A 15,764-nucleotide genomic window follows, 5' to 3' on the forward strand; every position below is an offset into this window, starting at 1 on the left:
CTCTCTCTCTCTCTCTCTCTCTCTCTCTCTCTCTCTCTCTCTCTCTCTCTCTCCCCTGCTGTGTGTGATTGCTGAAATTTGGCAGCAAAGGGAAATTCAGAGCAGTGACACTGACACACCACCCTTGCTACATAGTGTATGCTTGAATTTTAAAAATGAGGAAGATTCAAGTTTTTAATAACTTAGCTCCCAATTCCCAACAATATCCAGTAGTTATGTATCTAAAATTTAGTTATTTCTCTAACGTTTAGTTATTATGTATCTAAAAGTAGTTATATATCATTACTAATTTATTTGAATTTTACAGTTATACCCAGCAAAAGGTTGTTAGTTTTCTCTTATTTTAATTCTCAGATTACCCAGTGGCTGCAAATTTGAGACGTGAGAGTTTTTCAACAAGCTATCATTAATTCATTGGAAAAATCCATTCGAAATTGATCATCCAATGATCATCTACGGTTTTTAGCCGGTAATCGCTGTTTAGATGATAGTTATGTCTAACATGGGAAGTTAAATTATTGCTCATATGCTATGGCATGTGGTTATGTCTTGTTAAGTAGTAGTACTAGTTAATTTGGACAAGTATATAGCTGGCCATCCAGAACAATCCAACAGACCACCAGAAATTTCCGTCTATAATTAGCGACCTTGCGACTCCAAACCTTCTTCCCCTTCCCCTTCCCCTCCCCTTCCCCTTTCCCAATTATTCCAGCTGCTGGTTCGTCTTCTCCGAAGCTCCTGTGCCACACAAGCACACAAAGCTCCACATGCAGGTTCATCACCCCCATGAATTGTAATAGTACTCTTAGATCTCGATTATTCTTGTTGAGATGTGTGGTAGGCATATCGAAGAAGCTAGCTAACAAGACTTCATTTATTTCTTGCCGTTCCGTCAAGATCCAAATCATTTCTGCTAGCTAGCTAGATACAAATCGTCTGCAGTTCCATAGATCTCGGCTCCTTGACTGAAATATTCCTTGTACTTGGTGGTCTTCTCCATTCTCCTTGGTTCCTCTCCCTTTGATTCCCGAAGTTCTAATGGCATAGGGAACCACGTGTAGGGGTGTAGCTCCAAGCAAGTGCACAGCCCTCTATATATGCTTAGTACAAGCACCAAATCCGCACTTCAAACTGCTCAACTTGTACGAGCTCTGCCTCATTGCGCTTTTAATTTCTAATCGCCGCCGCTGCCTCGCTGGTTTGTTGCCTTCCACCTCGCCACCTTCCCCGCCGGCCCGGCCCCCTACATGATGCAGTTCACGCATACGGCGCCACCACCACCGCCTCTGCACCCTAACGGCCATGGAGGACTAGGGCTAGGGCTCTTCCTTGACGTCGGCGCGCCGAGGGCACGGCCGTGGCCGGGGAGCTTCCCGACGCCGGCGTCCAAGATCTCGCTCGGCAACCTCAACAGCACCAGCTGCATGGAGCAGCTGCTGGTGCACTGCGCCAACGCCATCGAGGCCAACGACGCCACGCTCACGCAGCAGATCCTGTGGGTGCTCAACAACATCGCGCCGCCGGATGGGGACTCCAACCAGCGGCTCACGGCCGCGTTCCTCTGCGCGCTCGTCGCGCGCGCGTCCAGGACCGGCGCGTGCAAGGCGGTCACCGCGGCCGTGGCGGCCGCGGTCGAGTCGGCCGCGCTGCACGTGCACCGGTTCACGGCCGTCGAGCTCGCCAGCTTCGTCGACCTCACGCCGTGGCACCGGTTCGGGTACACGGCCGCCAACGCCGCCATCCTCGAGGCCGTCGAGGGCTTCCCCGTCGTGCATGTCGTCGAGCTCGGCACGACGCACTGCATGCAGATCCCGACGCTCATCGACATGCTCGCCAGCCGCGCCGAGGGCCCCCCGATCCTCCGGCTCACGGTCGCCCACGTCGCCGCGCCCAGCGCGCCGCCGCCAGCCCTCGACATGTCCTACGACGAGCTCGGCGCGAAGCTGATCAACTTCGCGCGATCGCGCAACATGTCCATGGACTTCCGGGTGGTGACCACCTCGCCGGCCGACGCGTTCACGTCCCTGGTCGACCAGCTCCGCGTGCAGCAGCTGGTCTTGGACGGGACCGAGGCGCTCGTGGTGAACTGCCACATGCTGCTGCACACCGTCCCGGACGAGACGGCGGGGTCGGTCAGCCTGGCGCAGCCGGTGTCGCTCCGGACCATGCTCCTCAAGTCCCTCCGGACCCTCGACCCCAACCTGGTCGTGGTGGTGGAGGAGGACGCCGACTTCACGGCGGGCGACGTGGTGGGGAGGCTGCGCGCGGCGTTCAACTTCCTGTGGATCCCGTACGACGCCGTGGACACGTTCCTGTCCAAGGGGAGCGAGCAGCGGCGGTGGTACGAGGCGGAGATCGGGTGGAAGGTGGAGAACGTGCTGGCGCAGGAGGGCGTGGACCGGGTGGAACGGCAGGAGGACAGGGCCAGGTGGGACCAAAGAATGCGCAGCGCGGGGTTCCGTGCCGTGGCGTTCGGCGAGGAGGCGGGCGGGGAGGTGAAGGCGATGCTCAACGAGCACGCGGCGGGGTGGGGGATGAAGCGGGAGGACGACGACCTGGTGCTCACATGGAAAGGGCACAACGTCGTGTTCGCGTCGGCGTGGGCGCCGTCGTGAGTTTATCGGGTGTGGCGCATGAGGTTCAGAAGCTAATTAAGGTGAGTAGCCATGAATGCGTGCTTGCATGGATATGGGATATTTAGGGTTCGTGTGTTGTGCATGATATGAAAGATCTTGGTAAAATGCATGGGTTTAAATATGGAAGAAGTCCACTTTACCCCCCTGAACTTCTCAAGAAGTCTGAAAACACCCCCGAACTCAAAAACAGGGTAAATTACCCCCTTAACTCTTCAAAACCGGGCAAATTACCCCCTTAGCTGGTTTTGACGGTGGTTTTGGTGGTGGGCCCCACATGTCAGCCGGTGGGCCCTACATGTCAGTCTCTTCTCTCTCTTTCTCTCTTTCTCTCTCCATCTCTCTGCCGGTCGCCGCCCACACCTTCCTTCGCCGGTCGCCGCCCACGCCTCCCTCCACCAATAGCCGGTCGCCGCCCACGCCTCCCTCCGCCGGTCGCCGGTCGCCGCCCACGCCTCCCTCCGCCGGTCGCCGCCCACGCCTCTCGCAGATCCCCGCGATGCGAGCTCGCGCCGCCAGGAGAAGCTCCACCGCCGCCTGGGGAGGAGCCACCACCGGCCCTCTACAGCGGCGCCGCCCAGCCGCCATGAACTGCCGCGCGTCGACGCTGGGAGCGCAGGCCGCCGTGGGGCTCCGCGGGCGCGCCACGCTCCCCGGTGATGGCCATAGTGTGGGTGGCTATGGCGGACTGGCGGACGGCACTCATCGGCGAACTGCAACTCCGGAGCTTGGCCGGTGGGGGTGAGGCAACGGAGAGGTTGACGGGGCCATGAGGAAGCTTCACGCCAAGGGAATCGACGTGAGGCCTCCCCGACGGTGGCTGATTTTGGGTGGCCGTAGAGCTTGGCCGAAAGCAGAGCAAGGCAGGCATGGTGGCATTTGGGCGAGCTGGCGCGCGGCGAGCGGTGAGCGGGTGTGGTGGAGTAGGGCAAAGCCGGGTCAGGCACGGCGCGAGGTGGGGCGGCGAGCGTACCTGGCCACTGGCCTCGCGGCGGTGCTGCTCGTCGCTGCCGCCGCCGCCGTTGTGGCGGCGCTGGTGCTGGCGAGCAGGGGCCAACAGCTGCGGTGGTGGCAACAGTGGTGGGCGGCGGCTCCTCCCAAGGAGGCGAGCAGGCTGGCGACAGGAGTAGGCAGCCGCGGGTGGCAGGGCTGCTCCGGCGTTGCCGGTGAAGAGGAAGACCAAAGAGATGGGGAGAGAAAGAGAGAGAAGAGACTGACATGTAGGGCCCACAGACTGACATGTGGGGCCCACCACCAAAACCACCGTCAAAACCAGCTAAGGGGGTAATCTGCCCGGTTTTGAATAGTTGAGGGGGGTAATTTACCCAGTTTTTGAGTTCGGGGGTGTTTTTCAGACTTCTTGAGAAGTTCAGGGGGTAAATTGGACTTCTTCCTTTAAATATTACTAGCTGATTGATTACTTACTAGTTGAATGACCAGTTTGATCACTGCAATTACAATCTCTCTCTCTCTCTCTAACATTCATACATCTGTACTTCTTGTGTAGCGCATTTCTATATGTGTGCCATATCTAGTGAAATAATCAACTAGTATGAGTTGAAAACTTGGAATTGTTGTCGCATCAGCCCTTTGCATTCATATATATAGGCACATTTATTGCAACAACATTCAAATTGTGTAAGACTGACAAACACATCTTTGCTACGATATAATTAAACATGTGCAAGAAATTTTCAAGCTCTTAACATTTAATTCATTTTCACTGGGTACATGCCCTATGTAGGATGTCAGAATACAAATCACAGATACATGTACTTGTGTCATATCCATCAAACGAACACAATCAATGGCATATCAACGCAAATATATGGACTTGCGACTTACAATAGCTAAAACATTTATCTTCTCACGACTAAACTGTTATTGATGCATACCCTCCTTTTGAACTACCCGCTTTGCATCTTTTGGCGTACAATAACTTGGCCACTTAATTAGAATATCAATGATAGTCAATTAAGCTCGCTCATCGTTCTTTTTTTCAGCCAGCTAGCACTGATCAATCTTGCATGTAAAATGGTAAAATCATTGGTTCTATCGTATAGAAGGGCCTATTGTTGGAACTTTTTATACAAAGGATTATTTTTTGTTTCACATTTGAAGGACCAAAGCACACAACCACTCATTATTCCAGTTGTACCATAAGATGTAAGCAGAAAATGTACCAGCAAACAATAAAGATAAGGCTGGTGGTATTTAAAGCCAAATGACATAAGATGTAGACAAATTAAACTCTTATTGTCGGTACTACTTCAGCTAAATGCTTGAAAATGGGATCTCATTAAGTCAGATTTGATCTTGACTAGATTTTGCTCTCAATATATAGTTTCATGCATGCAACTCATGAAACCAACACTTTTTTCTCTAGAATAATGTGCTATGCACTCATATGAAACCAACTCAAATTTGGTAAATCCATGATAGCCTTCTTTTTTGCTGGTAAAAACCATGATTACCTTAGCCTTCAACTCTTCTGATCGAAGCCTTGGGTTCTAAATTGGCTATGCGAGAAGCCATATATGTTTGTGCATGATAAGTTGGGTCCAGAGTAGCAGCCTTACAAAGCATCGCCCTCACTCAGGGGTGGACGACCCTGTATAAAAAAAATAAGAGGAGGCAGACATCAGGAGCAAAGAGAAAATAGCATGTATATTTATTTCTTCGAAGAGGTTTTTATATCGTTTGAGCAGGGGTGTAAATGTGCGAAAATGCACAATACCAATTCGAAATCATGGCCTTATATACTTACTGCCCACGAGTTTAAGTTGTAGGGAAACGGGTAGGCTACGCTAGCATCACTACCGCATAAACCCAAGATACTTGCGAGTAGAAGATCATAGATCGTTACCACTAGACGCGCAGCGCAGTGGAAGAAGTCGCGCGTCGATGTAGAGGAAGTAGTCGATCACGTCCCACGAACCGAGCTCCTCGTACTTGATCCCAGCAGCCGATCAGCGCAGCAGTCGCAGCAGCGCCTCCACGGAGTCCACACGTACGGGGATGAAACGCCGGGCGTCGGTGTGCTAGCACCGCACGCACGGCAAGGGCGGCGGCCGAGAGAGAGGGAGGGGCGGCGGCTAGGGAGGTGGCGCGGCTCAGGTCATCGCCCCCCTAGCCCCTCCCTCATATATATAGGGCGTACTAATGGGCTTCTATCTCATAGGCCCATTAGTAACCCTAATCCCTCTTGGATCAATATCCACTTGGGCCTTTAAACCGTATTGTGATGATGGGCTCTTGGGCATATCACCAACAATCTCCCACTTGCACTAGAGACAATCATACATGCAAGCTTTCCAACATTCCAAACCCCTTAAGTGTGTGACCCGTTAGGTTCATGTGTAGGTGGTCGTGATCGGAAATCATTTCCGAATCACAAGTCAATAGCGGCACCTAGCAGGGCATAGTGACTCACAAATACACATAAAGATCATATCGGCCGAACCATAGATATACTCATACACCGATCCCTTTGCCACACGATACCAGTCAAGCTCAAAGCGAGATGCGTGCCACCATTGTGATAGCTCGACCATTCTCTCGATCTAATAGTGGATTCTATTCATAACTAACCTTTAGTCATCATGATTAACTCTTTAATCACTTTGGCATGGCCATGCACTTTCAAATCCAACTATCTCGAGGGGCCCAGAGATATCTCTCCCGTTATCTAGGAGGGGCAAATTCCATCTTGATCCGCTCACATCCCATTCCATGTTTCATGACATACCTGTAAGCTGCTTTTGTAACTACCCAGTCACGGAGTAGCGTTTAGCAGCCCCAAGATGCACCACTACACACAGTGAGAAACAATGGCGATCTCAGGTCTAAGGATTCAGTAGGTATAACACTCAAGAACAACTGATGGCACATACAAAATAACAATCCCAACATTGTCTTGGAGTGGGTCAATCCAACACCATGTTCACCAACATGTGTCCACATCATTAATCCGATATCTCCATATCCATGATCCGTGAAACATGATCATCAATTAATGCATGTGCTAGTCTCAACGTCGTTGTTGTCCCACACAACGACATAAACTAGGGATAATTTAGAATCATATCATTTTCAACAAAGAGTTTCACGAACAAGTCACATACTTGATAATCAATGTAAAATAATCATCCATGGAACAAATAACAATTATTTATCATTACATAAACATACCCATGACACAAAATCTCCCACGCACACTAGAATCACTGATGTAAGTATCTAATACCCATAGATCTCATGTGCGCCTCATGCTTTGGTTGTGGGAGAGGCTTCGTCAACGGATCAGCAACGTTTGAATCCGTGTGCACCTTGCAAACCTTCACATCACCTCTCTCAACAAAGTTACGGATGAGGTGATACTTTCGCAGTATATGTCTGGACTTCTTAGTTGTTCTAGGCTCCTTTGCTAGTGCAACGGCACCACTATTATCACAATAGAGGTCCACTGGACTGGACGCACTAGGAACAACACCCAAGTCAGAAACAAACTTTCTGATCCAAACAGCTTCTTTTGCAGCTTCGGAAGCTGCAATATACTCGGCCTCTGTCGTCGAATCAGCCACCGTATCTTGCTTGGAACTCTTCCAGCTCACTGCCCCACCATTGAGGCAGAAAACAAAACCAGATTGCGATTTGGAGTCATCTTTGTCTGTTTGAAAACTAGCATCGGTGTAACCCTTTACAAGGAGCTCATCTTCGCCTCCAAATATTAGGAACATATCCTTAGTTCTTCTCAAGTACTTAAGGATACTCTTTACAATTGTCCAGTGAGGTTCACCGAAATCTGACTGATACCTACTCGTAACACTTAGAGCAAAGGAAACATCTGGGCGCGTGCAAAGCATAGCATACATGATCGACCCTATGGCTGAAGCATAAGGAATCGTACTCATCCTCTTTTGCTCATCAGGTGTCGTAGCACACTAACTCTTGCTTAGAGTAATGCCATGTGACATTGGCAAGAAACCTTTCTTGGAATCTTGCATATTGAACCGATTCAGTATCTTGTCAATGTACGTGTCTTGGCTCAATCCAATTAGCCTTTTTGATCTATCTCTATAGATCCTAATACCCAGAATATAAGCCGCCTCTCCTAAATCCTTCATCGAAAAACTCTTTTTCAATGAGGTTTTAACGGCTTCAAGCATTGGAATATCATTTCCGATCAGTAATATGTCATCCACATATAGGACCAGAAACACAAGTGCGCTCCCACTAGCCTTTTTGTAAACACAAGGCTCATCTTCATTCTTGATGAAGCCAAACCCTTTGACTACTTCATCAAAACGAATATTCCAACTCCGAGATGCTTGCTTCAATCCATAGATGGACCTCTGAAGCTTACATATTTTCCCAGCATTTTTAGGATCGACAAAACCTTCAGGCTGTGCCATATACACATCCTCACTTAGATGTCCATTAAGGAAAGCGGTTTTGACATCCATTTGCCATATCTCATAGTCATAATATGCGGCAATTGCTAGGAGAATCCGAACAGACTTTAGCATTGCGACGGGCGAAAAGGTTTCCTCATAGTCAACACCTTGAATTTGTCGGAAACCTTTCGCCACCAATCGTGCCTTATAGATGTGAACATTTCCATCCATGTCTAATTTTTTCTTAAAAATCCACTTACAATCGACAGGTCTTACACTGTCAATCTGATCGACCAAGTTCCAAACTTGATTATCATGCATGGATTTTAACTCGGATTCCATGGCTTCAAGCCATTTGTCGGAGTCGGGTCCCATCATTGCTTCTTTATAGGTCAAGGGCTCATCATTTTCCATCAATAATACATGGCGCTCCTCCGTAATAAGGAGGTTGAGCTTGTCAGTAGCGCGACGTGCCCTTATAGACCTTCGTGGGGCTGGTGCCTCAACTACGGGTTGTGCAACATCTTGCACATCCCGTGGATCTTCAGTGGGTGCTGAAACAGTTTTGGGTGTTTTCTGAATTTCTTCAAGTTGCACCTTGTTCCCACTAAATCCTTTTGAGAGAAACTCCTTTTCTAAGAAAACACCATTGCGAGCGACAAACACTTTGCCTTCCGCCTTATTGTAAAAATAATATCCTTTGGTTTCCCTAGGATACCCCACAAAGAAACATTTGTCTGACTTTGGAGTGAGCTTATCTGACATCAAACGTTTGACATAAGCCACACATCCCCAAACTTTGAGAAAAGATAATCCGGGACGCTTCCCAGTCCATATCTCATATGGTGTCTTCTCAACAGACTTACTTGGAACCCTATTCAGTGTGAACGCAGCAGTTTCAAGAGCATAACCCCAAAATGACAATGGAAGATCAGCTTGGCTCATCATGGACCTAACCATGTCCAACAAGATTCGGTTCCTCCGTTCGGATACCCCATTCCATTGAGGCGTTTCGGGCGGAGTTAGCTGCGGAATAATTCCACATTGCTTCAAATGATCACCAAATTCAAGGCTCAAATATTCTCCTCCACGATCAGATCGCAGAAATTTAATTGTCTTGCCTAATTGATTTTGTACTTCATTCTGAAATTCTTTGAACTTTTCAAACGATTCAGACTTGTGCCTCATTAAGTAGATATAGCCATATCTACTAAAGTCATCAGTGAAAGTAATGAAGTACTGAAAACCACCTCTGGCTATTGAGCTCATTGGTCCACATACATCGGTATGTACAAGTCCCAACAAGTCACTCGCCCTCTCACTCTGACCAGTGAAAGGCGCTTTGGTCATCTTTCCAAGCAAACAAGACTCACATGTGTCAAATGATTCAAAATCAAATGAGATTAACAATCCATCTTTATGGAGTTGTTCAATGCGCTTCTCATTTATATGACCTAAGCGACAATGCCAAATAAAAGTGGGATTCAAATCATTTGGTCTAAGCCTCTTAGTATTAATGTTACAGACAGATTTATCCTCAAGATCAAGAACATATAATCCATTCACCAATGGACAATGAGCATAAAAAATACCATTGCAAAAGATAGAACAACGTTTGTTCTCAATTACAATCTTAAAATCACCAACTTCTTCCAAACATGAAGAAGAAATAATGTTCTTGCTCAAAGCAGGAATGCAATAACAATTATTTAATTCCAAAACTAATCCGGAGGGTAGAGACAAGTGGTAGGTGCCGACCGCCAACACCGCAACCTTTGCGCCATTGCCGACCCGAACGTCCAACTCGCCTCTTGCAAATCTTCTAGTCTCACTTAGACCCTGCAACGATTTGCAAGTGTGAATCATCGATCCAGTATCAAATACCCATGATTCACTAGAAGATAATGCAATATTTATTTCTATAACATTTATACCTGAAGTGGAAGTCTCACTTCTCTTCTTCTTCTTCTTTTCTTCCAAGTACTTCTTGCAGTTCCTAGACCAATGTCCCTTTTCATGACAGTGGAAGCATTCATCTTCAGAAGTAGGGCCAGATTTGGCCTTAGGTGCTGGCTTTAGCTTAGAGCCTGAGGACTCACCACCGGAACTCTTTTCCTTGCCTTTACCTTTGGGATTAGGAGGCGTCCAACGCTTCCTCTTTTTGTTCCCCTTCTGAATCATCATCACATGATTGGAATTCTTCTTAATGCTCTCCTCTGCTGTTTTTAGCATCCCATGCAACTCACTCAATGTTTTATCCAAGCCATTCATCTGAAAGTTCATGATAAAAGGCTCATAGCTCGCCGGGAGCGACTGGAGAATAACATCAGTAGCTAAGTCTTGGTGAAGTTCAGAACCAAGTCTATCCAAAGTCTCAATGTAACCAATCATTTTGATCACATGAGGACTGACTGGGCTACCTTCTGCCAGCTTGCACGCAAACAAGGATTTTGAGATATTGAACCTCTCAGTCCTGGCTTGGTTCTGAAACATCCCACGCAGCCCCTCGATCATGGTATGAGCATCCGCATGCTCATACTGCTTCTGCAGATCAGGGGACATGGTGGCGAGCATCAGACAGCTGACATCAAGTGAGTCATTGCAGTGCTTCTCATAAGCTCTGCGATCAGCAGCAGTTGCATTGTCAGGGAGATCATCAGGATATGGCTGCTCAAGAACATACTCCTTTTTCTCTTGCCTGAGAACAATTCTCAGGTTGCGGTACCAATCAATAAAGTTTGTTCCATTCAACTTTTCTTTCTCAAGAACAGAACGCAAATTGAAAGCGAAATTGTTACTGGCAGACATGATCTACAACATTAAAGTAAAGCAAGATTTCAGCACTAAATTTATGTAAAGACTTTCATTAACTGATTTAACAAAAAACAACCTACTATATCAAAGTCATCTTCCCTCTAATGACATATAGTGGTTCAAGATCCATAATCACTAAAATTCTAGTGAGCTTTAGCATCACGGTTAGAAAAGTAGTGATACAGGTAAGTAACAAATTACTAATTACATCTCTATGCGACTCTTGTTTGTTGGGTGGCATCCAATGCCCCGGCCCCAACCCTATGCCTTAAAGCCCAAAACTGTTTTGATAGCTTTGCTGAGTAAACCAATACTATGTTTGTGAATGTCCGACATCCACCCTATACAAAAGTGATAGCTAAGGGTACTCTACTTCGGTAAACCTACCACACAACGATCAAAATTTATAGGTGCAGCTATTGGTAAAAGGCATCAAAAACTCAAACTTTTCTGAGGGAAGCTATTCTATCATGATTAAAGCATCCACCATATGTAAAAACATGAAAGAATAGTATGACAGGAAAATAAACATCACATGCATATAATCATATTATATTGTGAATAGTATGGCCTCTTGCATCACAATGGGCTCCATCGCCATGGCTCCAAGGTGACCTCTATTGCCATCCGTCCTGTCTTGTGGTGATCATCATCGCCATCATGATTGAAACCTCCATGAAAAGATACTAAGCTACTACATCTAATAGCTAGTGAAATAATTACATGAGGATTCAAACATCACAAGTCGACACGCAGGTCGTTATACAATAATGGTGCAACCTCAACCCGGTTGTGTTAACTTGCGACACGCAGGTCGCACAAATCATCACATACATCATCACATGACATTGAGGCCATACCATTCACATCACACCCTGCAAAAACAAGTTAGGCGTACGACGTGTTCTACCAAAGTAGCGCTTGGGAAGCCGCTACAGCGAGAAAGCAACGGGGGGTCGAGGGGGGAGCCGCCCCCCCCCCCCCCCCCGCGGGTCTCAGGGCAGCGTCCTGAAAACCTCACGGAATTACACAGATCGCATCTATGGAATCCCTATGAAAATCTCATCAAAGTGATCGCATCACCTCAAATCCGAGCCATTCATAATGCCTCAATTTTCACTAGGTCAATCACCTTGACCGTGCAAACTTTGCACTTGAGAAGACTGCATCCACACATGACCTTGATCTGTTGGTTCAATCTACTGACTATGCACACAGTTAGTCCCGATGGTGATTCCAGCCGGTAGGGACATGTCGTATGCATAACAGAGAAAGAACACAAACTAATCTTTTGTCACATGCCGCGCAATCAACTCGCTCCAGTTTTAACCCCTTATGACCAATTGATCTAATCAAACCGTGCAAAAGTAATAGATCCAATCTACTACAACAACATATCACCTATATGCAAAAGATCCAGACCAAAAACTACGCAAGATGGCTCTGGTACCACTGTAGGGAAACGGGTAGGCTACGCTAGCATCACTACCGCATAAACCCAAGATACTTGCGAGTAGAAGATCATAGATCGTTACCACTAGACGCGCAGCGCAGTGGAAGAAGTCGCGCGTCGATGTAGAGGAAGTAGTCGATCACGTCCCACGAACCGAGCTCCTCGTACTTGATCCCAGCAGCCGATCAGCGCAGCAGTCGCAGCAGCGCCTCCACGGAGTCCACACGTACGGGGATGAAACGCCGGGCGTCGGTGTGCTAGCACCGCACGCACGGCAAGGGCGGCGGCCGAGAGAGAGGGAGGGGCGGCGGCTAGGGAGGTGGCGCGGCTCAGGTCATCGCCCCCCTAGCCCCTCCCTCATATATATAGGGCGTACTAATGGGTTTCTATCTCATAGGCCCATTAGTAACCCTAATCCCTCTTGGATCAATATCCACTTGGACCTTTAAACCGTATTGTGATGATGGGCTCTTGGGCATATCACCAACATAAGTATATGCAGTCCCTTGGGTAATATTCACCGCCAAACTTTTTCTTCCCGGTCTGGGGACCTTGTTGGCCATGTATGAGGGAAACGAGAGGAAGATAAACCCTTTGTTTGTCGTATTTTTTTACCAAGCAGACGAGCCTGTTAATTTAGTTCACATATAGTAGTTAGCATCAACTCAAATATACACAACTGCAAAAACTTGCTCATAATCCATTTAGGGCCGGTCCTGGCCCCCCGAAACCAAGAGCCCCCCTCCCAGGTACGTACACAACATGTATATGGAGTTATGCACGAAGGGTAACATGTTATGCAAAGATAGAATTTGTAGCACACGACTCCTCGTTCTTGTCCAGATAGAGCTTCAGGACAGCTAATAATCCTCCTAATACGTCTCCGTATGTCCTTACTCCTTAGCTTTCACCCTTTGTATTGCTTTTCTTCTTATTTCTATTAGGTATTCGCATGCATTTGCGAGCTTGAATGGTACTAGTTGTAAATTGGTGGATTATAGTTCATTATTTGTGGATAGTTGACTAGTTCTGTATTGTAGTACTGCTACTATACTTTCTAGTGCTTGTGCAAGTTTTAATAATGTACATCGATATATTATTGTGAGCTTGTGCTATCAATTTTATATGCTTATTATCATTGTATATTCTTTATAAATTTCTAGCTGTGGCTGATGAATGATGATTTTATAATTGGTTTGAGGAATTGAGAGCACAATCAAAGAATAGATGCATTCTAAATATAGAAGATATTGCTCAGATCTCACTTGAAAAATGAATGATTCGTTTGCAGTTTTGTCTGCTATATATAGTACAAAAGTATTTATGCAACTAGATAAGTCTAACGTACTCTAAACAAGCTTGATGCTACTTTCCAGAGGATCGAGAGTGTCTAGCATGTAAACTAAGAAAAACTATTTGTTATTTTAGTATTTATATTAGGAGCCTCATTTCTCGATTTTGCCCCAGGCCACCAATTTCTCAGGACCGGCCCTGAATCCATTTATAGTACATGAAGCTAGTTAGACCAAACTAGCCTATCAACGGACTAATTAAAATTAATATAAGAATAAGATCAATAATTAGAATTACGCTTTTTTTCATCAATTAAGTATTCTAACACATACTCTAAAATATATTTATCATTATCTAGTTACAATATATTTCATTTTGCATCACACCTCCATATTTATTCGATATATATATTATGTTGATCTATTTGTTTTTGAATTGGTAGTCTTATCTCTTCTATCATACATGAATACATATTGACAAATATCGTGGGTAGTATTTTCGTACAAACAATAATATTAGTAATGATAGAAATAATAATTTAGATTTTTATATTGATGCACTTTGATATTCTATTATAATCATATAATTTAGATTCAGATTTAGGAGTAATTTAACTTCTAATAGTGATATAATTGAAGAATTTATATGAAAAATAAGGGGGTTATTTGTATTATAATGGCATAGGTGGGTAATTTTATAATAGCATAGGTGAGTAATTTAGATATATGATTAGAGGGTTAGTTTAGTCTATTTTCATAATGACAGAGGTGAGTAATTTATAAGGAAAGATAACAGATCTGATGGCTATTATAATTAGATTTGTTAGATTGATGGCTAAATGTTTCTGATTTTTGTGAGAATTTATAGGATTTCTCTATTTAGAGTGCCCATCTAGAATCCTAGGTGGCTTCATGTGGAGACTTCAAAGGAACCTCCAATTAGTAATAGTAAGATTTCTCCCCCTCTTCATTTAGAGGCAGACATGTATATCAGGATTTGAACTTCTTACGTTGTGGCCAACAATTCTTACGTTGTGGCCAACAATAGTCTAGAAATTTTTAGATTTACATGGGGATGTTTTATTTTGATATGGTCATGCTTCTGGTAGTCACGACGAATCTTTTTCTTTCCTTGCCGCGAAGGCACGTGAACAAATTTTCTTGTTGCGTTGGTGTGCCTGAACGGGGGAGACGGCGCACTTGTGCTTGTGCAGACAGCTCAAGGCTTGGTCGTCCCGTGGGCTTACGGCCTGTCCTAGTTAGGCCTTGAGCTTGTTGTGACGAGATGGCGCGAATGGGCGGGCCACACTGTTATATGGGCCGTCGTGACCATCCGCTAGTGGCCTGCGGACGTCTGTGCAAGCAGTACAATGAAATCAGACTGTTAAATGCTGCAGAATATAACAGAATTTACTCGGTCTGAAGTTAGAAAAGCTTCCAGCCATAGCTCTTCTGTCATATAGAAGAAGTTCAGAAACTAGAGAATGATGCACCGTATGCTTGCAGATTGTTAAATGCAAGTTTTGTAGTCACTATGCACTTTACACTGAAGCTTCTGAATTTTTGTGGCGTACGAGTTGTGCACTAGACAAGGGTGGTGGTCGATTTATGTATGCATCTCAGCATCTGTGTTCATTGACTGCTCTTGACTGTATGCCCGTTTGGAGTGTTACATCGCTTAGTTGAAAGTTCGCATGATCTTCTCACTCAGGAATCAGGATGGTCATGCGACCTGTAAGCTTGAAATGCCATCCATTGCTGTTCAGTCCAAAATTGTAAGTCTATCTATTTATCAAGTGACCGTGCGTTCAAATCCCAGATGTTGCAGGGGTTCAGATGATACTCGAGGGAGTTTCAGGTTAGTTCAGAATTGATACTGTTGACCAACATGATGTGAGGTTGGTGTAGAACTGCGGCAGATCATTTGGTTCCCATATAATTTCGCCAGATCCCTGAAAAATGCCCTGCACTCCATGCCCAAGCTATGATACATTATCTTTTCATCGCTCATGAGCGAGGAGATGGCACGAGCTTGAACAGTCTGTGTCTCAGAAAACAGTTAGGTTAATAGAAGTAAAAATACAATTTGCAAGAAAAAGGAAAGACCATGTACACCAATGCTTGCTTCAGCGTCATGAGGAACTTGTACCTCGACGATTATGGTGACGTCAACGAA

At 45.9% G+C, this 15,764-nt stretch overlaps 1 protein-coding gene across 1 annotated transcript; it reads left to right on the forward strand.

Moving 5' to 3' along the window:
• The first annotated feature begins 393 nt into the window (after positions 1 to 393).
• LOC120658547 (scarecrow-like protein 32) lies at positions 394 to 2,758 on the forward strand. The gene has a single exon (XM_039936807.1). It carries the CDS (start codon positions 1,248 to 1,250, stop codon positions 2,613 to 2,615), a length of 1,368 nt encoding a protein of 455 aa, XP_039792741.1. The 5' UTR covers positions 394 to 1,247; the 3' UTR covers positions 2,616 to 2,758.
• Positions 2,759 to 15,764: the final 13,006 nt, after the last annotated feature.

Source organism: Panicum virgatum, chromosome 2N (genome assembly GCF_016808335.1).
Source record: "Panicum virgatum strain AP13 chromosome 2N, P.virgatum_v5, whole genome shotgun sequence".
NCBI classification, from domain to species: Eukaryota; Viridiplantae; Streptophyta; class Magnoliopsida; order Poales; family Poaceae; genus Panicum; species Panicum virgatum.